Source organism: Primulina eburnea, chromosome 8 (genome assembly GCF_022965805.1).
Source record: "Primulina eburnea isolate SZY01 chromosome 8, ASM2296580v1, whole genome shotgun sequence".
Lineage (NCBI taxonomy): Eukaryota > Viridiplantae > Streptophyta > Magnoliopsida > Lamiales > Gesneriaceae > Primulina > Primulina eburnea.
Window position 1 is genome coordinate 6,200,986 of NC_133108.1, and position 24,628 is coordinate 6,225,613.

Sequence of the window (24,628 nt, forward strand, 5' to 3'; positions counted from 1 at the left end):
AAATTGAAAAAAATAAATTAATTAATATATATTAATTATGACAAAACAATCATGGTGTTCTTGTAGATCCTATTTCTAATGGGACACGATAATAATTGGGTTGTGGTCCTCAATTAGCTCATTAACCAGTACGATTCATCAGTTAATTACCCCACAATTTAATGCAATTAATCATTTTTTACGATTATTATAATTTAGCTTCAGAATTATAACAAATTTATTAATGAATTTTCCGATTCAATTTAAAATACTAATATGATAATATACATCAAATTTTTATTATTCAATTCAAAATGAACTCAAATAATATAAATCAAATTTTAAAGGCAAAAACTTGTGTGAGACGATCTCACGGGTCGTATTTGTGAGACAGATCTTTTATTTGGGTTATCCATGAAAAAATATTACTTTTTATGCTAAGAATATTACTTTTTATTGTGAATATGGATAGGGTTGACCCGTCTCACGGATTAATATCCGTGAGACGGTCTCACATGAGACACACTCAATTTTAAAAATCAGTACAAATAATTTGAAAACTAGATTTTGCAAAAGAAAACTCGTAAATTTTGTTTTTAACTTGAAACAAATTTGTTATAATTAAGTCTCGAGCTTGATACATCATCTTAAACTCGAGTTATCGGGAAAAAAAAAACTAGTACTTAGAGTAACTAAATTGCTCGAGAATTAGGAAGTGAAGAATGCACTCTGAAAGTGTCGGTGGAGAAATATTGATTATCAATTACATCTTATATTTAGTTGAATTTTCTATGATATGGATGCAACGAATTAAACTTGGAAATGAAATCGAAATATTTCATACATTAACTAAAGTGCCGGTTGATTTCATCCTACATGTAGGAACACTACCCCGTGATAGAATTAAGGGCTCAAATTTAGCCACACATACATGTGGTCCACTAATTTTTTTTAAATCACATACGTGTGTAAATCTTGTCCATCCAAACCATGTGGAGCACTGCCCCCACATGTAGCATCGAACTTACCCTAAAATGCCTTAGAACGAATGTTGATTAGGCACGTGTTAATTAACATCCATTTTGTTTATGTATATAAATAAATTATAAAAATTATAATTTCAACCATCTTCTATTATATGATTGTGATTTCAGTCTCAATCGTAAAATTTTCAACATTTTAATAAATTTTTTTTGCCTTCGGTCTCATGTAACACAACACATGTCGACGTCATATCAATATCACGATATCACTTGGATTCTATATGAAGTAAATTTGAGAGAAAAATGACTGAAACTTAAATTGTATAATATAATATAAGATCAAATTCGTAAAAAGGTTAATATACAATATGAAAATTATAATTTACCGTGAATAAATGTGTACTGAAGGTAATCTTGTCCACAATCAATGGACATGTTATTGTCGATGATTAAATTGTTTTATTTATTACTCCTAAATTAATAAATATCGTTTTTTAGTTGATAAATATCTGGTTTCTGTATCTCATTATTTTTTTTTTATATTAACAAAAAATGTGAACTAAAATCGAATAATTAATATTATATGGGTGGATGAGTACTGGAACGAAAAATTGAAATATTATTTGGAAAGTGTATTATTATATACAATAAGATTATATTATTTGAAATTAATTTTTGATCTGTCTTGTAAAGATAATGTTATATGATTCTCGATTTAGATTAGTGATATTAGATGTAATATGAATAATATAATTTATAATAATTTTTAGAATTTTAATTAGATGTCAAATGAAATAAAAGTATATAATAATTTAATATTTTATTATTCGAGCAAAAGTCATTGCAGTCAATATCTACAAAAGCTTGCCAACAAAAAATCATAATTAATATGGACAGTGGCCTTTCTCTCTCATTCACGCCCCAATTGAATCAAGATATTATATTTAAAATAAAAATATCATGAATTTTTATTTATAAAACGTGTTAATATTAATCATATTTATAATAAAAATAATATTTTTAATATAATATTAATATTTTTTAATATATGATCCAAATAAAAAAATATATATCCCATAAAATTTATTCGTTAAATCGTCTCATACAAAATTTTGTGAAATTTATATATATGCACACGTAAGATAAATGGTTATATAAATAATTTTTATATTATATAAATTATTTCAAAAAGAGAATCCTTATATAAAAAATTAATGAGCCAAAAAAAAAAAAAATAGTGAACTCTAAACTCTACCATTCAAAAATTGCAATCTTAACTCTGGAAGCAATTATCCAGCTCAAAAGTACTTTAAAAAAACTATTTATATATAGGAACCCGCAGAGCTTTGCGATATACGCCATTCCTTGTTTCATATACAATTCGGCAACTTTCTTTGCCTGGGATTGGGATCTTCACCATATAACTAATTAATATGAAATACCATCCGGAGATTTTTGTACCAATATTAATAATATTATCTCTGTTTTCACAATGGGAGCAGCAGCAGGTGCTTGCTGAGCCACAGGTTCCATGCTTCTTCATTTTCGGAGACTCCATAGTCGACAATGGCAACAACAATTTCCGACAGACGACATCCAGGGCCGATTTCTTGCCTTACGGGATTGATTTTCCCGGGGGGCCGACGGGTAGATTCTCCAATGGACGAAACATCGCAGATATCCTTGGTTTGTACTTTGCACTCAAATTTAGTGATGTAGTCAGAGTTGGTGTCGACGTAATTTATTTCATCCCTTTTTTCCAAATTTGTTTTGACAGCTGAATTGTTGGGGTTTGAGAAACACATTCCACGATATGCAAATGCAACGAACGAAGATTTCGTCGGAGGAGTGAATTACGGGTCGGGCGGAGCAGGAATTCTTGATGAAACTGGGACAACACTTGTAAGCTAGCACTGTCTCCCTCTTAATTTCTAAAAAGGGCGAAGCTGACTTTTCTTGTCATGTTTCTGCATGCGCTGTCTTGTTATACACCACGTGTTATAATATATATAATATATATATATATATATATATATAATATTTATATATATAATATATATATTATAATGTATTTACACGTTTTGTAAAGTGTCAGTAATATATAGACTTATTTTAGTATCCTTCCAATTTTATTACACTTCAAACTCAACGTTAGAATTGTCAAACGGGTCAATCCATCATTTTGTTTTTTATGAATTTTTTTTATCTAGATAAACGGAAATAAAAGAATGAAATATATATCTTCTTTGATTGTCACAATAAAAATTAATAATTTTTTATGGATGACTCAAATAAGAGATCGGTTTTCACATAAATTTTTGCCTAATTTACAAAATATCAGCTTGGGCAAATGGCTTAACCGGTTCATATTTATTGTTTGTTTGTAATTGAGGGTGACGTGATAAGTTTCAACGAGCAACTATCAAATCATAAGGGGACAGTTCGGCGCCTGGCCGAGTTACTCGGCGGTAGGCTTGCGGCGAGACGACATTTAAGGAAGTGCATATATTACGTCGGACTGGGAAACAACGATTACCTCCTCAACTACTTTCCCAAATTCTACTCCTCCAGCGCCCCATACAACCCACAAAACTTTACTTCACTTCTCATTGCCCAATACTCGAACCAGCTTCGTGTAAGTACTCTCTCTCCTCTCTCTCGCACCCATTATTTGTATTTTGAACTTATTTTTAAAGAAACTCAAGCCTATCGAATTAAGTAAAAGAATAGTGAATTCGAGCCGAAATCGACAATGTTCAATATTCGACTCAAATGTTGATGTTAGAACCACAAAATTCTGCAGAAATTGTACAGGTACGGGGCAAGAAAAGTTGCGATGTTTGGAACGGGCGTTTTAGGCTGTGTGCCACTACAAATTACGAAATACGGCGGCACGGACAGCTCCGGTTGCGTCGGAACCATTAACGAAGTCTCGTCGTTATTCAACCAAAAGCTTAAACGTGTTATTAGCGACCTCAATAATCGTCTCGTTGATGCAACTTTCATTTATACCAACGACACAGTCACTTCGTATGGTATGATTATAAATGTTTTATATATTATATTACAATATCAATGTTTTATATATTTTTAATGCGATTTTTAAAAAAATAAAACAATAGAAATATTTTTGTCCCGATAATCGTGATAATTATTAGAAAAACTAATTATTTTGAACTAATGCATTCAATAAACTCGATGACGTACAGTTCAATATTATTTTTCATTTTCATTATATAAATATAATTATTTTTCATTTTCTTAGAAAAAGTACTTTTGTTTGCATGTAGTGTGTATTTTTATACGTGTATAATGCATGGTTTACATCAGGGAAAAATGAAAAATAAAAGCAAATAATTGAATGATGACTATAGATTTGTCTTTGAGTCAGTTACATTTATTTTTCTCGGAATGTTTTCTTAATTTAACATTGCTTTATGATAACTATGATCAGTGATCAAAATTAATTATAGATATCGCACGCAAATTTCAGGAAATATTACGAATTTGACCGATCCATGTTGCAATGTATTGACTAGCGACGGCGCGTGTATTGCCGGAACGGTCCCGTGTAACAACAGAGAGGAGCATTTTTTCTGGGATGCAGTTCACCCCTCGGAAGCTGCCACCATGATAACTGGGAAAGTTGCATACATTAGCATGTCTCCGTTGTATAGCACCACTGATCTTATTCAAACATGGTGAGAATATGAAATGGCCGGAGGCCCCTGTAATAATAAAGAATGTCGTATTTGAATTGTATTTAGTTCTTTTTTCTGTCCTAATTGAATAAAATTTGTTGTGAATTTAAATAATTATTGTTTATCTTTGGCTTTGAAAAAGAAGAAAAATTCCCACCAAACATATTGTTACATTTCATTTTTCATAAAAATAAGGGCAGGTTTTTAGCATAGTATTACTTTTTATGCTAAGAGTATTACTTTTTATTGTGAATATCCGTAGGGTTGACCCGTCTCACAGATTAAGATCCGTAATACGGTCTCACATGAGACACACTCTTACTAATCGTAATCCTCCAAGCGAAGTGACAGCAAGATGGCCATTTTTTTGGCCTTTTAAGGGATAACTTAGATGATAGGGTATGGTGAATCCTTATCTAAAGATCAATAGCTCAATCTTTTTTTGTCTCTGTTATATCAGCTTTGAATTTTTGCTATACATGGCTTGTTTAATATGATCTACCTGATTAACATGATTTGCATGATATTATGTCGAACCTTTGAATTTACTTACATCACACCAAAATAACGGTTGTGTTAAAAAAAAGACATTTTGTTGGGATTAAAAAAGACCCTTGCTCCAATATTTTTTTAAAAAAAAATTAAAAGAATGACCCTTCCCGCCGCTCTGCTTGGATTGGAGGATTACCACAGCAAAACTTTTCTTTTATTTTTGTTAAATATTTGAAAAAAAATGCTAAAAATAAAATATACATGAGTTAGGTCTCACATAATTCAAGGTGCTTCACTGTACATACCGTTTACCTTAAATCGTAGTTTCCACGAGGTAAGGACAAAAACTCATTGGATGATCACAATATTAAATAATTAACTGTACTGAACTCATAATGCATTTGTAATTTAGATCCATCAATGGAATTCAATTTGGCCTAATATTTTTTTTATACTAGGTTAAATTGATCTCTGGGCCCATTTAGCTTTATTGATGTGAGGGAATTATTTTTTTAGCCGATATTCACCTTTTTATATACACAAAGTGCTAGTGTTATTCTGCTCACAATAAAAAAAAAGTGTTAGTATTATTTTATGTGTACGACTTGATGTTTGCTGCTTTATTGAAAACTATAGCTGTTTGTAATGGTATAACTCAAATATTTAAAACCGTACTACAGCTGTTTAAACGTCATGTTTCGATTATTTTACCCAACAGTGAAAATTATATGACTCATCAATCTCCTTCTCAATAACTGTAATTCTTGCAATAAATGAGAATCGAACTTGTCATATTGACTTTGATATTAATAAAAGGACTAAGTGTTTGTCGTTTATCAAAAATTATAGTGAGTGATATCGGTTGCGACTCAAATATTTTAAAACGTTCATCAGCTCAAGCGTCATGTTTCAATTAAAATGTAGACATAAAACTTGATTTACAGACTTGAATAAGGGGTCCTTCGACCCTGCAACCCTGCAGAGGGTATACTACCCACCGTAAGAAAACGATTAAGATTTGGTCACGCGTGATTTATGTGGGATTCATGTAAGCTCTACATGAAATTGGTTAAATCTTGGTGATTGATCCAGATCGAATTTCCTCTTGAATAAGATGATGCAATCCCATAATTTATGTCAATAATTTTTTTTCCCGAATGTTATTCACTTGAAACTTCTGCGTTGTAATTGTAATCGAGATCAATAAGTCGCTTTAAAAATATAAAGAAAATCTCGTCAAAGTCATGGACAAATAATAGACCTGGTTTAGGCATGTCGGGCAACATAAAATAAGTGGATTAGCTTGACAATATTCCAACCCGCCAAACAGAAGCTGGTCCTTCCAGCCATATAAAATAGACAAGTTGGGTTGATGATTTGCAACACGGCGAGATAGACCATGAGTCGGCCAGTCTCGCCGGCCCGTTTGATATTGCTGATAAATAGCAGGACAATTTGTTTTATGTATGTCTCCCGCGATATTTAACTGGGAGGCCTACTAAACGGGAACATTAAAGCAGCCCTCTTATTACATGTAAAAATAATTGAAAGCAGTGAAAACGAAAATTTATCATTGCCAGCGACATTGAACTCCAAACCTGCAGCTCCAAGAATCACTTTGTGTCTCTGGCAATGGAGTGTCTTTCTTTTTATTTGTCTACTAAGGGATATTTGTCCTACACATAAAAGCATGCAGACTAAAACCGCACGAACAGGTGAAATAATTCAACACAGGTTTTAGCTTTAATTTTCAACATTTTCGAATAACATCCGGGGTACTGGATGCAACACATCTAGCCATTTACCAACTCTATATAAAAGAGTGCGTAATGACTTCTACAAATTTGGATGTGGTAATCTTAAAATGCAGTAACAAAGAAGGCAGTGCGGATGATTACTTGTCGGCGGCTTCTTCATAGTTTGCTTGAATCCTCAAAAAAGGCCAACTGCAGTAAACCTAAGCCTTTAGCTCGCATTCAACCACCTTCTCCCATGATTTGCAACTTTTATCTTCAGTATCGGTTTTGTATAATGCTAAGTGTGTTATCTTGAAGCTTAGACTGCTTATGTCTTCATCGAGAAGGTAAGCTTTCTCACGAGCTGTTTTCTTTTCCTCTTCAGTTATATCCCCATAGAGGAGGCTCAAGTGCGGCATATAAGCTGAAAACATGATGATATGTCAGCTGGAAACTTACAAAATCTGCACTCACAAGCAAATACATCACAATAATTTTCTCAAGAAAAATCAAGTTTAGCTGCTTCAAAAAAGATTTTCTTTCAAAATGAATTAAAATACTGTTTTAGGTCCTGTTATGGAATCAAACCGCGACAGGGTAATAGAGTTGTAAGCAAAGAACAATGCACTTCATCGCATGATTTCTCCATTTTGTCTGCTTTCATCTGCTTTTGTTTATGCAATTCATGACCTTAATCCAAGTGCCTGGCCGTTATGTTAGTGATAACAGTCATAAAGAAGGGTGTGGGAAGGGAAAAGGGAAGGAATCGACCGTTAAGGGAGTGTTTGCAACCTAAACAAAAAGTGATGCTTCACTTTTTATTTGAAACACAACCCATCGAGGGAATGTTTGCAACCTCTAAAAAGTGAATGATGACTTTTCAACACTTCCTAAACAACACAGAATTTAGAGAAGCAGAAGTATTGGCATGACTTACGCGTTGAGTTCTTGTAACCAAAAGTAGCACAGCAATGTGCACTAGCCTCCACCACCTGTTTTAGAGGAGTTACACAAAACCAACATTAAACCTCTAAAAGACTACAATGTCATGTACACTCTAGAAGACATGAATGCACAAAATACAACCTCGTCAACAAATCGAGAAAGAGAAATAGTCACTAAATTTCATTCTTAATATTTTGCCTTTATTCAACTGATAAAATCAGAAAAATACACTCTTTCCTTTCTTGAATCCCATTTCTTTTTCAATCAAACTTCAAAGCATCCCTCTTTTCAATACTACAGCAAGCAAAACATTCTAAATAATCTGTTTGATCAGACCCTCCGCCCAGCCCACTAGCTCTAACTTTCAATTCATTGAACCAAAACATAGTCTATGCTCTCTACCAAAGATTAAATTTTGATTCAAATAAACGAGATTTAAATCTTCAGCATGGGATAAACAACTACTTATGATGTTACCTGAGGTGTTGGATGAAGCAGAAGAAAAACACACTGGTAAAAGAAAGTACCAGTGGCAACTTTCTCCACGCGGGCATCGTATGCCTCGAGTCTCTCACAAGCCTTGGTGAAACTATCACGCGCCTCGCTCTCCGTTAAGCTAATGGACCCAACAACAGTCACGTGCGGCTCGAACTCGGGCCCACCGAACTGCGATCTGAGACCCTCCATCAACTTCTTCAGCCGCGGCCTCGATTCCTCCGGCGGCAGCGCCCACACCGAATAAACATCTTTCCTGGCTTCCATGGAGAGCGGGTATGTGAACAGGGAGACGCCGAGAATCTCAAGAAAGGAGAAGGATCGAATGAGGTGAACTTATTGGGAGATTTAAGAGTTCTAAATGTTTTCAAGATCGGATTTTTATCATCTGTGGTTCCCTCACACTATCATGTAAAATGGGACAAATAAAAAAAATGTCTGCTGCAACGCATCCTAAAAAGGAATATGCTGCTTTCTAAAGTGGGCCCCTTCTTAAATATAAATATTTTTTAATTTAATAATATTTTTATGTTTAATTGGGGGAAGTTATTGAAAAATCCCCAATCAAAAAATTTCTTTGGCTTCACTCCCTACCCACAAAATTGTGGTACTATGTCATACAAAATGTGGTACATTTCATGTGGAAATGTGGTACACTTCATGTGGAAATGTGGTACTAAAAAAATACCTAAGGACTGAACACAAAAAAAAATGACGGCTGGGGACTGAACCCAAATTTCCCGTTTAATCTGCTTGTATTATATCTGAAAAAAAATTCAAATATAAAATAGCCTTTTTTTAAATTTTCTTGGGTTCTTGAATTTTCAAGAAAACAAGAGCTGAAGATGGCATTATTCGAGAAATAAAATAAAGGTGCAAATAATCACGCGCATACATACAAAAGTCCGAAATAGCAGAGCAAACTACGTATGTACTATGTATAGACCGATCATGTATAAAATCAAAGCAAACCGGCATACATAGATCACTAACATGTACAGATACATTTCCTTGCGATGCTGATTTACACTACACAAAGTACGTAGTATTGGTTCAAAACAGATCCCAAGGATGCATTCCATGTTGATTTTCAAGGGGAGGGATCCATTTTCTTCATCTCTGTGGTCTCCACGTCAATGGCAAAACCCTTACCATGCTGCTTCCAATAGTCTGCCTGAGGATTTATCCATTCCGGTTCCCCAATCTCCACTCTCGACTTCTTTAAAGCATCACTCGATAAGTTGTATTTGGCATCTCTCTTTGCCACTAAATCCGGCCTCACCATCCCCTTATTCACTGCTTGGGGTGACATCATCAGTGCCGGCGGACCAATCGGAAGCTTATCACCTGCAAAATAAATTAACGAATCCCACCTTGATCGTATATTGTTACAGACTTTTCTGGCTGAAAAAGGAAGATGGTTAATTGATTCTACCTCTGTCTGTCTGCCAAGTGCACCAGAACTTGCCATAGGTCTTAGCAATATTTTGAAGTTCTTGATTCATTATCATTTCGGGAACACGCGGATTGACCCAAAGTCCTGATTTTACCTGCTTCACGCAAAATACAATCGTAAAACAATGGTGGCCTTGATAATACCCATTGCATGAACGGTATTAGAAAAAATAATAACACTGAGATTTAAAATGGACCTCGTATGCATGGGAATGCCAAAGTTTTTGTTCATCTGGAGACAAAGTTTCGAAAATTTTATCGGATATTATGTACTCAACTCCTGCACGTATTAGCCACGATATCAATCATACAAAACTGAGAGAAGAGAAGAAAAACAGTTAATTATACAGTACGGCTAATCCAGAAAATAATTTATATAAAGTTAATTCAAGATGATTATTGATGAGGACCAATAAGTCGAGCGGTGGATTCATCAGAGTCATAAACAGCACACTGGAGGAAATCCTGGTTGCTGCGCGTAACATAATGGTGAGTCTCGATCTGGCGAGTCAAGTCATGGCTATACAGCGCAAAAGTGCAGACATGCTGATTCATGTGCTTGATGGGCTTTAAAGACTGCATCATTTGAGCCCCTTTATCCAGCATGTGTTGCTCCATGCTCATCGGCTTCCCCGGCGGCATGCGCTCCCCCTGGTCCCGAGGCGCCTCAGTTCCATCAGTTGCAGCCATAATTCGGATTAACCAAATTATTAAAAACAAAAGCTTAGATTTCCTGGGCTTCTAAATGTTCTTGTTAAAAAAAATGTTCTTGTTGAAGCCCCACTTCGTGAAGGATTTGACGTAATAAAGTAGGAGAAATTTGGTGATGACAGGTGGACATGCAGAGTTTCGAGGTGGCTAAGAATTGAGGAGAACTCTTTCTGAGGTTAACACATGGAGGATTATATATGTAGTCTACATTCGCGGCGGACACGTTTCCCTTATAATAATCCTAAAAAGGTGTTCCTAGTTAATTCGAGTTGGACAGTTTTGCCCATTCATTTATTATAAACAAGTTTAATATATATTTAATTTATCGTTATTGTTATGTTTGTATAATATTTTTTATAATTTATTTGATATATATTTAAATGAGAATTTAAATGTAATTATAAGAAACGTGAGTCTTATGTGAAACTGTTTCATATATCTTAATTTGTAAGACGGGTCAATCTTACTAATATTCATAATAAAAAGTAATATTTTTAGTATAAAAAATAATATTTTTTTCATGAATAATCCAAATAAAAGATCTGTCTCACAAATACAACCCGTGAGATTATCTCACACAAGTTTTTGTCTTTCAAAAAATAACAAGAGACTGTATTATTATTTTCATATATGAATTAAAAAATAAGTAGAAAAAAAAAAGAAAAAATAATAAAGTAGAAATTGAAAATACAACTTTAAGTTTAGGATCCAAATGCTTTATCCGTAAAATTACTGGTGATTTGCATTGAAGTTAATTTAAAACTTTATTAATATATATAAATATTAAAACATATTGTTATACTAAAAAGTTAGTTACTCTAAATATGTCACACTTAATTTACAGTATAGATAAATCAAATAGTCTAAAAATCCACGCTTAGGATAGCCCCGACCGGTCGTAGTCGAATTAATAAAATAAAAATTTATATGAAATGGTTTTATAGATTAATTTTATGAGATATATAATTTATTTTGATCATTCATTAAAAAATATTATTTTTTATTTTAAAAATAATATTTTTTATTATAAATATGATTAATTGTTGTAGGTACACTAACCAAATAGACAAGATTTTGGGAAAATTCCACTTCTGCTCTCTTAACTTGCATGTCTTTTTTACATCCTACATATCAATAACATTGAGCATCACATCGTCATTTTCTGATATTACATTATTATTTTCAGATATTTATTTAGTACTCTAATGAAAATTACTAAAATTGAAAAAAAAAATATAAATTAATAAAATAAAACCGTAAATTGATCAACAATAAGATAAAAAGAAAATTATGCAAGTTATCTAACATAAAATGTAATCTCCTCTTCAGATTTTCCGCGTGAAAAATACAGATTAATAGACTAATATTTCAAAGCACTTAATCGAATCAAGAATTACTTTTTTCTTCAAATATTTCAGTGCGAATTGTCATAAAATAGCAGGATCATTCCACATAAACTGAAAACGACAATCTGGCATTAGAATCCAATGCCATCCGATCGAAAAACAGTGAAAATAAAATTTGAAAATTTAGCCAGTATATATTTGTTTTCGAGAGCACCAATTCAGTAACTACATTCGATCACAGCTGGTTGAATCTCCAAGAGATGCATGCATGCAACCTTTTTCAGCTCCTCGGTCTATTTACTCTCACCCGTTGCACTTTCATGGCTCTCATTCCTGTACTTGTACCTCTTTGAAACAAACAGATAAATGCAGAAATTGAACAAACTAATCACGGAAAGCAACCAGTAGAACAGATTCAAATGGCCCCTGTTAATGTTATTTCCCGCCAGCCAACCCTCGCTTCTCGTGATATTCTTTGTCGCGCTGTTAACTATTTTCACAGTTATGGTGCTAAGAAAGTACCCAACCGCCATTGAACTCCATAGGAAACAGCTCGAAATTGACTTAAGATCTTTCGGCACCTGGGAATAGAAGAAATGGAGCAATCCGACATAGGTGAACATGTCGGCTATCCCGAATATGAAGTACTGAATCGACAGCCAAAATACGCTGATTGGTATTGGTGGCTGCAGAAAAGGGATCGCATCAAGCATATTGTTGTCTCTTGCCACACGTTTTCTCTTAACTTCCACGATTGCTGCCACTGCCATTGACAAGGAGGAGAGGATCAGGCCGACGCCTACTCGCTGCAAGTACGTTATGCCTGTTGGAATGCCGGTAAATTTTCTGGCAACTGGGACGAAAATTTGGTCATATAAGGGGACGATGAGAATCAAGAACATGACGGGGAGGATTGGGAGAGATGCAGCAGGGAGGTTGAAATTTTTGGTGATGCTGGCATCCATTGTTATACCCTGCCGGATGGAGAAAGTTTGAAGCTGAGCCAGGCAAAGGGTCATGATGAACGTGCAACAGAAGATTGGAACCATGTTAAGTATGATTTTTGCATTTTCCACTTGTGTTATTCGGCATAGTTTCCAAGGACTTGACCCTGGAAAGTTCTGTGTTGAATCAGGTTCCCGGATTGCTGCTTTATCAAGAAACCTTGAAAACAAAATTACAAAATTCCTCAAATGATCAAAAACGGTAATTATCTGATATATATGGTGATTTTTGAAGATAAATAATCAGAAAGAAACCTGAAAGCATTGGTGTGAGTTAAAGCTTCTGATTGGATTCCAGATTCACTGTCTTGATTGATCTCATATAGATCTTTAGAATCATCAGGAAGTTTAAGCTTTCTGTTGCGAATAGCCGCAACATACACCTATTTACGAGAAAAATTAAACATCTGTTTTGTACAGATTTTGTATGTAAAACAGCCGAAACTCAATCAAAGAATACGTTTTTATGCTCACCTGTACTATTTCAGTAAGGGCGCTCTTCCCATTGATAGCATGGATACGGTAGTGTGGTAATCCGGCAGCGAATATTAGCACCGCAAAGAACATAGCTACGGTGCTTACTGTAAAACCCCAATCCCAGCCTTTATGATCTTGGATCCAAACTAAAAATGTGAGGCTAAATGCTCCTCCTAAGCATAATGATAGTAGTAGCCAATTAAAGAAACTCGACTTCTGTTTTTCCTCCATTGGGTCCTTATCATCGAACTGATCCGCCCCATGAGAAGGCAATGCAGCTTTTACGCCTCCCGACCCAATTCCCACCAAGTAAAGTCCCACAAAGAGGAGTGTAGCGTTTGATCCAGTGACTTTGATACAATTTGAGTTGGGATCGTATATGTTGCAGATAGGTGGCTTCAGTTTCGGAAAGTGGGCTTGTACCGCCAGCATTACAAGTCCCTTTTTAAACAAATCATTAGTTTGATGAGTTTGTGTATTTTGATGTAGGAATTTTCTATCTTTTAAATTTACGTACCAAAAACTCGACAGACATCGCGAAAAGAACTGTTTTGAACCTGCCAGCGTAGGTGTCTGCTAGAAAGGCCACAAGAATGGTAATTAAGTAGCTAGTTCCCATGAAATTAGTGAGACTGTTGGCTGCATCTGCTACGCTGAAATGCATCACCCCCATAATATATGTCACGAGATTAACCGCCAAACCTAAAGTTGCCATGCTCTCAAAAGCAAATGTACCTTCAAGAATAATCAAGATTAGTGGAAATTAAATTTTCTTCAAAGTTACGCATTCAGAAGATGTGTGACAGTACCAAGAATGAGCAGGGAGGTACGCGCTCCGCCATGTTTGTCTTTCCGAGCTGTATTTCCTTTCCAATCCACCTTCCCTTCAACAAATTCAACTTTATCCTGTGTACAGTTAACATAAGATGTGAACATGGCAAAAGTGCTGAGTTGAAAGATTACAATTAAGTTGATGGATATGTTATTTGTTTGAACAGACTGAAAGTACCATTAGCTAATTGGTGTTTCTTGAACCCTTTTGCAGAATAATACAGGTAGCAAGAATGGCAAAGGCTAGAAATATGTTGTGTTATTATGGAGCAGTGATCACCCGTTTTAAATGAGTTAATTATGAACATATGCATTTTGTCCGAATATCCTTGTACAGAATGTAGGAATTTTGCCGGCTTTGGGACGTAGATTCTGCTGTCACTGTCAACAAGCGGCGACGATAACTGGAAAAAGGCGGCAACGGACACATTCTCTTTCGAATGTGAAATTCTTGAAAGCCCTTTGATTTTGATATTTTGGCCATTTTCGGGTAACCTTACATTACATCAACATCACTACTGCTCAGTTATATTGTGAGTTATGCTGTATCACTAAACCAATCACTGTGACTTAGAAGCCATTTTCTTGGACATTAATTAATAGCACTTCATTTTCTGTGGAGCAAAAAGACAACCAGAAAATGATCTTCCTGGCTCAAAATTAGAACCTTTTGCTCTTGAATATTTCGTGGTTTTATTCCGTTATGCATTTTCATTTTGTTCGCTTCAGGGAACACTTGAACACTAGCTAGTACTCTACCAGAGCGCCGGATTGGAAACGATGGCTATTAATATTGTTTTAAATTTTTAGCTTAAATATTTTGCCAACAATATTTATGTGATATTAGATGTGGCATAATCTTGAATATAGCAAGAATTATTATATTTGATTTTAGCACAATCTCCTCGTCAAAATAATTTAGATTTTTTGGAATGTCATAATATGAGGAATAAAATAAATCTAGATTTTTTTCTTAATGTAAAAATAATTTCTGGACTTTTCTTTTGAAATAAGTTTGTGTAAAAATTGTCGGGGCAAAAAGATTTGAGTTATGATGTATATAGAAGAATCTGTTATTTAAATTTTGTCATATAATTTTAGCACATTTAAAAATAACACGGGAGGTTCTTTTGAGTTGAATGAAATGTATATTATAATTGAGTTTCGAACTCGGTATTTTGTCTTGGATTTGAGATTTTGATGTAAGATAAGTTATAAATGAAGGTAAAATAACATGATAGGTATTCTTGCAATTTACCCGGAAAATTATACTTTGTAGTCTAACAAACTATGGCAGCAAAAAAATTGCAAACTATGTAAACTTGAGCAGTTGCCAAATACTTGGAATCTTGTTCTACATCTTTATATGGGACAATTCTATATCTTTTAACTCAATTTTAGTTCTTTTTCATTAAAAGTATTGATATCAGATCAACACCACTTTGGCGTCACACCATTGTCATGTCGAAAAAAATATCAAAATTATAAAGAAGACGGACTAAACTGAAATTTGATATTTTGATTGCATAGAAGACTAAAATCACATAGAGATAAATATAAACGACATAATTAGTTTATGCAAAACAGGTGGAACTTGTCATTAGAAGCATAAAATTCAATAGGGCCTATTCACAAAAGAACGGTCTGAAAATCAGTTCAGATGGATTCATTTGTATGCAGCAACTTGGATGACTTCTTGTTGCACAACAAGCTTCAAAGAAAATAACCTTTTTTAATTAAAAAAAATAAAAGAAAAATAATTTGATACAATTATGATGAAAGAGACACACAAAGTTACATGGAAAACCGTAAAATTCACTATATTAGAAATTAGGTGCAATATGAATAGAGTTTTCAATTAGAGTTTGATTCCATTCGGGATAAAATTCGAATCAAATCATATTATATGGATTTTACAAAATTTCAAACCCAATCAAACAAAACTATTAAAATTTTATAACCAAACGTTTATACAATGGATTTGGTTTGGTCTAGTTCAGATAAATATTTTTAATTATAATTTGAAAAAAATGGCAATCGACATGCAGTTTTAAAAGTTGAATGAATATTTTATTTAATCGTGGACTAAAATGATTATAAGTAAAAAAAATTCATATATTAAAAACTTATATGGGTTACAAAATTCACTTACAAAAAAACCTAAATTTTTGGAGTTGCAGTTATTTTAAATCGAGATAAAATCATAAATAAATAAATTCTCAATGTAACTAAACTATTACAAAGCTCACTAATAATATAATACAAAGTAAACATTAAATAAAATATTCATATATCTAAGAAAAATCACACTAAATTAAATAAATATTTTTTTATATTAATGTAATCGGTTTGGATCAATTTTATTTCGTTTATTTTCATCCAAAACTAGAGCCAAACCAATTTTTGCGATTTGGTTGATTTTAAAACAATACAAACCGTAATTACCTTAAAACAAATCCAAACATGCGGTTTGGTTTGATTTTATAGTTTGATTCGATTTGATTTAGTTTTTAAAACAGCCCTAAATATGAGAGTGAAGACCAAAAACTCGACTATATCCGAAAACCCTATCTTTTGTGTATATACTCGAATAATATTAAAGGTTTAATGTTTTTGCTACCACCACAAATCCTCCAAACCATGCAGTTTTTTTCTTGAAAATCAATTTTTAAAAAAATTATTCAACCTCAATGGATGACTTTACCAACATAAAATTTTGGTTCTTTATTCATTCAATAATTTCATCTCACATTATTTATTAAGTGGTTTCCGATGATGCAATTGTTTTAAATGTACATGTCATATGGCAAGAAAGAACAATAATATTCAAAGTGTTGCATTTCTGAAGCCTAAATCAATCAAGAAAACTGCCGTAAAAATTATCCAGTGAACCCATATTTGCGAGCAGTACTCCCTTAGTTCAATTCTGTGAATGAAGATCAGAGACAGAATTTCTGGGACTGGCGTTTTCTTCAATCAAATTTGAATGAACAAGGGCCACAGTTTCGCTTGAATCGATGTACTCGTACTTTTCTCTGAGTTCGTAAAGCTTCAATTCACTACTACAGATGGATGGATCCATGTTAAACTCCTGAATACTGATATAACCTTGTAACATGCTAACTACCTCAGACATTGTAGGCCTGAGAGCTGGTGATGGACTAGTGCACAAGAGTGCGATCCTGATCATCTTCTCTGCTTCTTCCACATCGATGTATGGAAGCAATCTTGGATCCACTAACTCCATAAGTCTTCCTCTTTTCTGTAGAACAAGAGCCTGACAGATGCACGAAGTAGCATAAGCATTCTTGTAACATGTTCAAACTTTCCATTCTTAGAACACATGATGATTTGTTCTTACCCAGTCAAGAAGACAAAAGTAACCATCACTGGGACGAAATCTGGTATTGTTCATTCCAGCAACAATTTCCAATGCAACGATACCAAAACTGTATACATCTGCTTTGTAGGTCAGGTGACCCCACAGAGCATATTCAGGAGCCATATATCCTCTGCAAGTGAAAAAAAACAGGTATTTGCTGTTGTAACAAGAATTATAGATAATGTTAGCAGTGACTGCTTATATCTTTTAAATCGTCGAGCATCCACATTTTGATTGTGTGCTCACGTAGACGAACACACATCATATAGATAATTATTTCTCTTCAGCACAAAGCATTTCTTTCGGTAACCAAATAAAATTGTACAAGTTTAATTATGTGGAATAGGATAAAGTCATCATCTACATTGAATTATATTCAGAATTTCAAACGTGAAGTTTTTGAAGGGAAAGGTACTTTACATTCATGCTAAGTTTCTGTTCCAAGGAAAAATATATAAACTTTTCAGATTGTAGATTAGTAACAGATACAGATTAATTGCCAAACAATAGAAAAACTGACATCGGCACAAACAAAAGGAAAGAAACTCACATAGTTCCAGCGACTCTAGTGATGATGTGAGTGTTATCATCTTCTTCAAGTTTAGCTAATCCAAAATCTGAAATTTTCGGATTTAGATCTTTGTCCAGAAGAATGTTGTTCGCTTTGATATCTCTATGGACAATTTTCAAAGTTGATTCTTCGTGCAAAAAAACCAAGCATTTTGCTATGCCAATGCATATTTTTCGTCTCGTTGACCAATCCATATCCAATTGCCATTCTTCTGGTCCTATACTTGATAAGATAGACGCGATTATTACATGCTTGCATCGAAAGATACATGGTAATTCAGGAATGGTTCTAGCTGTGGGCAAGGTGGGCGACTGTCCCAGCTGGATCGAAAAAAATGAAATTAATACGTGATTTTCCTAGTGGAAACTTCACCACCTAAACTTTATTTGAGCTGCTCCACCTTGCCCTTCATCTCCTAAATTCCTGATCAGCTACGGTATCAAGTATCAACGTTTTGAAGACTTCCATTACCGTATAGAGCGCGAGCAAGGCTGTTGTTCTCCATGTATTCATACACTAGTAGTAATTGGTTTCCTTCAATGCAGCATCCATACAGTTTGACAAGATTTGGATGCTGTAAACCAGATATTATCCCCACTTCGTTTACAAATTCGCGGTTCCCTTGCTTTGATTTGGAAGAAAGCTGCTTCACAGCAATTAATGTACCATCCAATAACGTACCCTGAAGTTGAGAGTTAGATTATCTAACTTATATGTTCCACCTTCAATCAAACTTTTGACATCACATACCTTGTAGACAGATCCAAAACCACCTTCTCCAATTTTGTTTTCAGAATTGAAGTTGTTGGTGGCAGCTTTGATTTGCCTAAAAGTAAAGAAACCAGTACGCAAATCTAATCCTCTTAGCTCTGCAAAAGAGAAGGTTTGAGATCTTTAGCATTAAAAACCTTTTAAGTTTGGCATCTCCATCCAAACATACTGTAAGAAAGATTTAACAGAGGTAGTCACATGACCTTGTTCCCTTGAGATCTTGTAGCTACGGCGTTTCCACCAAAAGAAACAGATAACTGCGAGAATGAGAAACAAGGCCACAAGGGCTGCTCCGATTCCGATTAAAATCTTTTTTCTTTCATTAGATGGGGGCTTGAAATCTACATCACAGGAATACAGAATGAAACATACTGAAACCTTTCTTCTTTGTACTAGAAAATTCACATGCTAGAAAGTACCAGATTCCACTGAAATAGCAGATATCATAGGGCCATAAGTTCCTCGATTTGGTACAGCTGTTGATCCCTTCCCAGCATAATGAAATCTTATCTCCAGAGTTTTATTTATTATCGTCGTCTTAAATGTTTGTATCACAGTTTTGTCAACTCCATTTGCCTCTTTCTCAATATCAAAATCCTTCATTTTTTGTTCACCCTGCACCAAATTACAGAATTGAGCCAAAATCACCTTAAAAAAAACAAAACAAAATCGCAATTTATTCACTCAGCACCTGAATATACACATCAAACATCCTTCTACCTAGACTTTGAAATGAACGGTTATCCCTGAAAACTATTTCTGCAAAGTGAAGTTTAACAGTGTAGTTTCCATTTGCTAAGCAACGTCCATAATAAGTGAGAGATATAGGAGAAAGGCGAGCAGTCATGTACAATCCTGAGTCATTTACTCTGAGAACGGATATATTTTTTGCTACATAGTCACTAATGCTTGCATTACGGCCCCAAAAGTCTCCTGTACTACTTGTTCCCCAGTTTTCTCTAGAGCCGACGAATTTCGCAGGACCTGATGATTCTTCATCTCCTTCAAAAAAGGTGTCTCCAATCTTAATCCCACCACCACCACAATTAACATGAAATGAGTACCAATCTGTGAAAAAGAATTCAACTATCAGATAGAGTATGTGGGTAAGATTCAATCACTTTAACTAGGAACATGAGAGAGAGTTTATTACCCTTTGAACAAGGAGAACTTCTCAGGCATTTGTCAAGCTCTCTGAAGTTGGGGTATATAGAGTCAAAAAAAAGTTAAAAGTTATTATTATGAAAAACTACATGAAACATCAAAACTTACATGGTTTTTCCTTCGTCATAGCCTCTGAACAAGTTCCTGATTATTTTAGAACAAGGAAATATAATAAGCATAAGGAAAACTTAATGATATCTTAAAGGTATAAGAGAAAATGGCTCACAAAGTTTCCCGACAAGTTGAGGGCACAGAGGTCTCCGTGAAGTTATTGTAAGAAAGATCAAACTGGCTGCAACCAGCATGACACAAATGAATTCCACTGTTTATCTCAATCAATTTTTTGACCATGCGGAATGCGGATAAATATCAATTACACGGATCAGAAAGCACAAATTCAACTTACTATCTTGAGTCTCTGTTCTTCATCCACTCAGGAACCGACCCCGTAAGAAAGTTTTGCGTCAGATACCTAACCAGTAACACCAAATCAAACTTACTTAATAATCTATACATTTATTTCATAAATGTTAAAGAAGAACTATCAGTAATGATAATACAAATATGCCAGATAAGATCCAGTGAAAGCAACACATATTCTATGGCAAACTGCACATCCATGAATTTAGTTCGGAGTGCCCCAGCTTTTCTATCAAAATTACAAGAACTAAATGCCATGCTTTTCCTTTCTTGGATTTGTGACAACAAAATTTTTAAACAAAATGTCCTATAGTTTGAAAGAATAGATGGCACGGTGTGCAGTTACGTGTTTTGTAGGTTGTCTAGGCCTTCAATATCTGGAATCTCTCCTGTCAAGCTGTTAAAACTCAGATCCCTGCCATCAAAATTACAGGAGTTACATTATTAATGTTAATGTGAAATTCATAATGAACGAAAAAGATGAGCCAATGTTAATGTAACAGGAACAGAAAGGGGAGTCTAGAATTTTAGAAGAATGCATGAGAAACAATAATATCGAAAACTAAAACTTTAATTTTTTGACCCTGAACATCTTTAGATGAATTGTAAGTCAAATATCTAAAAGCACAAAGAAAATTATGCAAGTGAGTAAAGGCGAAAAGTGTAACAATGAGATCAAAATAAAAACATATGGACTGATATCAGATAGGAACTAGGATGAAAGGTTACAATTCTTTCAAAGCTGACATATTTTGTAAGTATCCAGGAATTTCCCCAGATAAATTGCAGCTCCTTAAAATCCTGTAGCCAAAATACATGTCTTTTGAATTAATATTTCTCAGGAATGAAAGCTATCAAAATCTCCATATGGTTTTGGCATAATTAATTTGCTCACAATCTATACATCCCTGTCATATCTCTCAGCAATGGAAACTTGGAAGCTGCTCCATTCAAGTCACTGATTCTTCTGCATAGATTATTCAATTCATGTTCGATAGTGAACAAGAACAAATAACAAATATAACTATACCGAATTGTAAAAGATACGTAGTATATTTTTACTCACAGTTCAGTCAAATTCTTCAAAACTGAAATACTAGAATGAATTGGTCCTTCAAAACCACTGGCCTGCATCTCTCTTGTACCGATACAATCGATTAAGAAAACGTCTATAAATTTGGCATCATGAAATATTTCTGTTTAGCCAGAACTTACAACTTTTGGAGCTGTGTCCAACTTTGAAAACTAGGTATTTCTCCAGTGAAGCTATTGCTGCTTAGCCTACTGTATTATGAAATATATAAATTGAAAAAGATACAAGATAATTATTTTTTCATTCGACAGAAATTGAACTAAAATACTCACAGTTCTGTCAAGTTTTTTAGATTATTTAGCTCCTTCGGCAACTCACCAGTTAGGTTATTGTCACTTAGGATGCTGCATTAGCCAAAAATAAGAAAGGCATAATACCACCATCTGTGTAAAAATAATTCAACTTTCAATCTCACATAAAATGTCTCACAGGTTCGCCAAGTTGATCAGTTTCCCTAGCTCTGCCGGAACGGTCCCATTAAATCGGTTGCTCTCCAGGCTCCTGAAGAACCTCAATAGGCTTCAAAACTAGAAAGGGACATGAAACTAAACATACATGTGATACACAAAATATCCTTTTGTATGTCATGAGATTAAGTTTCTCACATATATACAAGTGTAGTAATGTTTCCCAAGTATTTTGGTATGGGGCCGGATAAGCGGTTTACAATGACAGACCTGCCGAAGCATCACTCTTGATGAAAATACGAAGATTAAATATCAACAGAGGGTGAGAAAATTTAAGCTTAATTTGTTGAATCTCACATATATTCCAATTTGGTAGATGCCCATTCTGGAGGGATAGTTCCACTGAGATAATTGCGAGTAAGATCGCTGCAACCATCAGACGAAGTCCTCAGCGATACAAATATCTAACTGTTTTGTCGAATAATAAACATTGAAGTTCTAGATATACATTGTCTTTAAATAGGGTAGCTTTGCCAGCGAAGGAGGGAGGACACCAGCTAAATCCTGTCCTTTAAGAAATCTGTTAGGAAAGAGCCAGAGACTATCTCAGTAAACGACTATGTCAAGGTGAATGATTTTATGCATTACACAAAAATCATGGTATACAATTTGCACGCACGAGGAAATATCTAACCTAAGTTCATAAGTATTCCTGTAGATGCAAAATATAGTTATCTAGGATTGTCGAGCAAACAACCAATCAGAAAGCGCATTCTATGAGATTTGCACACAGTTCAACAGTCAAAAGTGACTATTCAAGTTCAAAAGTCTGAACTACACTGTTAAAAAATGAAAAAAAAAAATAAAAATCTTTCCTTCAGCCGGGAAAACCTACATATTTTGCACATGGCATGCTCCATCGGGGTATGAACAATTACAGATGACAGTATTATTGTACGACGGCATATCAACCCTTTGTGGCGTCGTCCAATTCGAGTTTCCATCACAAGGATTAAGGTTGAAGTCCCAGTCCATTTTCCCCAGTTGATCAGCTATTTCAACAAGAGCAATCTCTGCAAGATCATATCATTAAAGATGAATCGACGCACACCTTCAAATAAGGAGGCTACCAAAAAAGAGAAGTGCTTCGAATATCAGAAAGGGAAGTTTACTTTCTTCCTCAGGGAGATTATTACTCTGGCCTGAAATGAATATTGCTTCCATGCACAGGAAAATGATCAGTGTGTACCTGAAAGAAAGTAGGAGATCAAGAACAGTCGACATCTCCTGTTACTCTAAAACTCATAAATCGGATGCATGCAAGCTGACATTATATACTCTGATCAAGATGAGTCAGAAAGTTTAATATTATATTATAAACTTCACAACGCGTGGGACCTTCAGTGATGCTGTTAGATGTTTACATTGTTCACTTGTTTATTTGTCCCCAAAAACATTTAGATAAGAACTTGATTCTGTTTCTAGATATTCATTGACTTAAGCACATCATGATTTAGCTGTTAGTTGTGTGTATAGATAGATTTGATGTTTTGACTCAAATTATAGGTTCTAGCAATTGCTAACATATGTAGAGCTGGAGCTGTTAGAGATTATGAATCTGTAACCATATTTTGATCAGCTACACATACTGAAAAACAGTGCTACTCGCATAATATCGACATAGCTTCTCGATAAAATTATTTTTCAAAAAAAAAATAAACATGCATATAGCAACCGGTCTGCAATTATGTGGCCAAAGTGACATAGTGACACAGATCTCGCGCTCGAAACCCATAAACCCCACACCCAATGTTGTAATGCTAAAAAAGGAAAATAGTGAGGCTGGATCGCCTCATGATTAATACAGTGACACGGATCTGATGTTCGAAACTCGTTGGGATCGCCTCAACTGTGTTGAATAATAATACCAACAACCATGAATTCCAAATCATGGTCGGGGCCCTCTCTGACTTTTCTCATGCATCCAAAAGATCAACGGAAAAGAAGACAATAAATGCATTTTCATTATCAAACAAATTTCGGGTATTATCCCTGGCAGTATATGACTGATATTTCTTCGAAGTAGACCATTGAAATTGCGTTCGTCAGACAGGACAATCTCAGTGGTCAAAACTTTCGTCTGTCATGTTCTTAATATGTGTGTAAGTAATCCCCTTTATTAATTCAAAAATGTCATTTTCCATACTTGGTGTGATGTCCTAAGACCTAAGTTAGTCGACATCCACGCTATTCAACAATCACATAATCGTCAAACAAGTCTCGTAGTACAGTATAAACCAAAATCAGTTTATATCATAAATATCGATACTAAACTGGTTTTAGTTTGTACTATATTAATCATAAATATTTCGATAATTATAGTAACGGATATATATATATATATATATATATATATATATATATATATTCTCATGTGATATTAGAGTTAATGTTATAAGTGAGTATTTAACCAATTTATAGTACTCACTAGTAATTGGTGCGTCAAAACAAAGTAATAAGGGTTGTATTCAATTTAGGAGATTTATTGATTTTTAATGATTTTGTTAGATTTTAAAAGTTTAGATGTATTCAATTATGACTTTTACATATTCTATATAAATATAGTGGTATTCAAAATAGACTTTTATAGAGTTTTAAAAAGTCA

At 34.3% G+C, this 24,628-nt stretch overlaps 5 protein-coding genes across 7 annotated transcripts; 1 reads left to right on the forward strand and 4 right to left on the reverse strand.

Moving 5' to 3' along the window:
- Window positions 1-2,285: 2,285 nt before the first annotated feature.
- On the forward strand, window positions 2,286-4,824 carry LOC140838731 (GDSL esterase/lipase At1g29660-like). The gene is made up of 5 exons (XM_073205249.1): window positions 2,286-2,648; window positions 2,740-2,864; window positions 3,355-3,597; window positions 3,766-3,997; window positions 4,456-4,824. The coding sequence occupies exons 1-5, from the start codon at window positions 2,396-2,398 to the stop codon at window positions 4,665-4,667; spliced, it is 1,065 nt and encodes a 354-aa protein (XP_073061350.1). The 5' UTR covers window positions 2,286-2,395; the 3' UTR covers window positions 4,668-4,824.
- A 1,876-nt stretch (window positions 4,825-6,700) lies between these two features.
- LOC140838732 (cyclic phosphodiesterase-like) lies at window positions 6,701-8,767 on the reverse strand. Of its 2 annotated transcripts, XR_012119651.1 has the most exons (4): window positions 8,314-8,767; window positions 7,829-7,883; window positions 7,054-7,315; window positions 6,701-6,831 (listed from the first exon to the last, which is right to left on the reverse strand). XR_012119651.1 is itself a non-coding variant. In XM_073205251.1 (3 exons), the coding sequence occupies exons 1-3, from the start codon at window positions 8,596-8,598 to the stop codon at window positions 7,113-7,115; spliced, it is 543 nt and encodes a 180-aa protein (XP_073061352.1). In that variant the 5' UTR covers window positions 8,599-8,767; the 3' UTR covers window positions 6,877-7,112. The 2 variants fall into 2 exon arrangements, 1 of the variants encoding a protein (XP_073061352.1); XM_073205251.1 differs by lacking the exon at window positions 6,701-6,831 and having other exon boundaries at window positions 6,877-7,315.
- Window positions 8,768-9,266: 499 nt separating this feature from the next.
- On the reverse strand, window positions 9,267-10,644 carry LOC140837736 (oil body-associated protein 2C-like). The gene is made up of 4 exons (XM_073203849.1): window positions 10,197-10,644; window positions 9,984-10,066; window positions 9,767-9,881; window positions 9,267-9,678 (listed from the first exon to the last, which is right to left on the reverse strand). Exons 1-4 carry the CDS (start codon window positions 10,474-10,476, stop codon window positions 9,422-9,424), a joined length of 735 nt encoding a protein of 244 aa, XP_073059950.1. The 5' UTR covers window positions 10,477-10,644; the 3' UTR covers window positions 9,267-9,421.
- Window positions 10,645-12,136: 1,492 nt separating this feature from the next.
- LOC140838930 (protein NRT1/ PTR FAMILY 4.5-like) lies at window positions 12,137-14,336 on the reverse strand. The gene is made up of 6 exons (XM_073205557.1): window positions 14,325-14,336; window positions 14,134-14,230; window positions 13,842-14,059; window positions 13,322-13,765; window positions 13,103-13,230; window positions 12,137-13,007 (listed from the first exon to the last, which is right to left on the reverse strand). The coding sequence occupies exons 1-6, from the start codon at window positions 14,334-14,336 to the stop codon at window positions 12,137-12,139; spliced, it is 1,770 nt and encodes a 589-aa protein (XP_073061658.1).
- A 2,616-nt stretch (window positions 14,337-16,952) lies between these two features.
- Window positions 16,953-23,294, reverse strand: LOC140838734 (probable LRR receptor-like serine/threonine-protein kinase At1g07650). Of its 2 annotated transcripts, XM_073205253.1 has the most exons (24): window positions 23,136-23,294; window positions 22,859-23,036; window positions 22,472-22,543; window positions 22,321-22,389; window positions 22,162-22,233; window positions 21,986-22,057; window positions 21,829-21,900; window positions 21,679-21,747; window positions 21,530-21,601; window positions 21,359-21,430; window positions 21,193-21,264; window positions 20,810-20,878; window positions 20,450-20,515; window positions 20,270-20,335; window positions 20,152-20,187; window positions 20,033-20,073; window positions 19,571-19,947; window positions 19,299-19,494; window positions 19,083-19,220; window positions 18,859-18,977; window positions 18,580-18,790; window positions 18,088-18,325; window positions 17,517-17,667; window positions 16,953-17,432 (listed from the first exon to the last, which is right to left on the reverse strand). In XM_073205253.1, the coding sequence occupies exons 1-24, from the start codon at window positions 23,245-23,247 to the stop codon at window positions 17,076-17,078; spliced, it is 2,997 nt and encodes a 998-aa protein (XP_073061354.1). In that variant the 5' UTR covers window positions 23,248-23,294; the 3' UTR covers window positions 16,953-17,075. The 2 variants fall into 2 exon arrangements, with proteins under 2 accessions (XP_073061354.1, XP_073061355.1); XM_073205254.1 differs by lacking the exon at window positions 21,679-21,747.
- Window positions 23,295-24,628: the final 1,334 nt, after the last annotated feature.

Coding starts and splice junctions, on each gene's coding strand:
- LOC140838732 (XM_073205251.1), bottom strand. CDS start 8,598: ATGGAAGCCAGGAAAGATGTTTATTCGGTGTGGGCGCTGCCGCCGGAG. Junction 7,884..8,313: donor TGCTTCATCCAACACCTCAG/GTAACATCATAA, acceptor CCTCTAAAACAG/GTGGTGGAGGCTAGTGCACA. Junction 7,316..7,828: donor TGGTTACAAGAACTCAACGC/GTAAGTCATGCC, acceptor TCATGTTTTCAG/CTTATATGCCGCACTTGAGC.
- LOC140837736 (XM_073203849.1), bottom strand. CDS start 10,476: ATGGCTGCAACTGATGGAACTGAGGCGCCTCGGGACCAGGGGGAGCGC. Junction 9,882..9,983: donor GGCATTCCCATGCATACGAG/GTCCATTTTAAA, acceptor TGCGTGAAGCAG/GTAAAATCAGGACTTTGGGT. Junction 9,679..9,766: donor CACTTGGCAGACAGACAGAG/GTAGAATCAATT, acceptor TTTATTTTGCAG/GTGATAAGCTTCCGATTGGT.
- LOC140838731 (XM_073205249.1), top strand. CDS start 2,396: ATGAAATACCATCCGGAGATTTTTGTACCAATATTAATAATATTATCT. Junction 2,865..3,354: donor ATGAAACTGGGACAACACTT/GTAAGCTAGCAC, acceptor TTTGTAATTGAG/GGTGACGTGATAAGTTTCAA. Junction 3,998..4,455: donor CGACACAGTCACTTCGTATG/GTATGATTATAA, acceptor CGCAAATTTCAG/GAAATATTACGAATTTGACC.
- LOC140838734 (XM_073205253.1), bottom strand. CDS start 23,247: ATGTCGACTGTTCTTGATCTCCTACTTTCTTTCAGGTACACACTGATC. Junction 20,188..20,269: donor TCAACTTGTCGGGAAACTTT/GTGAGCCATTTT, acceptor TAAAATAATCAG/GAACTTGTTCAGAGGCTATG. Junction 18,978..19,082: donor CAAGATCTCAAGGGAACAAG/GTCATGTGACTA, acceptor TCTCTTTTGCAG/AGCTAAGAGGATTAGATTTG.
- LOC140838930 (XM_073205557.1), bottom strand. Junction 14,060..14,133: donor TACCTCCCTGCTCATTCTTG/GTACTGTCACAC, acceptor TTATTCTTGAAG/GTACATTTGCTTTTGAGAGC. Junction 13,008..13,102: donor ACTCACACCAATGCTTTCAG/GTTTCTTTCTGA, acceptor TTTGTTTTCAAG/GTTTCTTGATAAAGCAGCAA.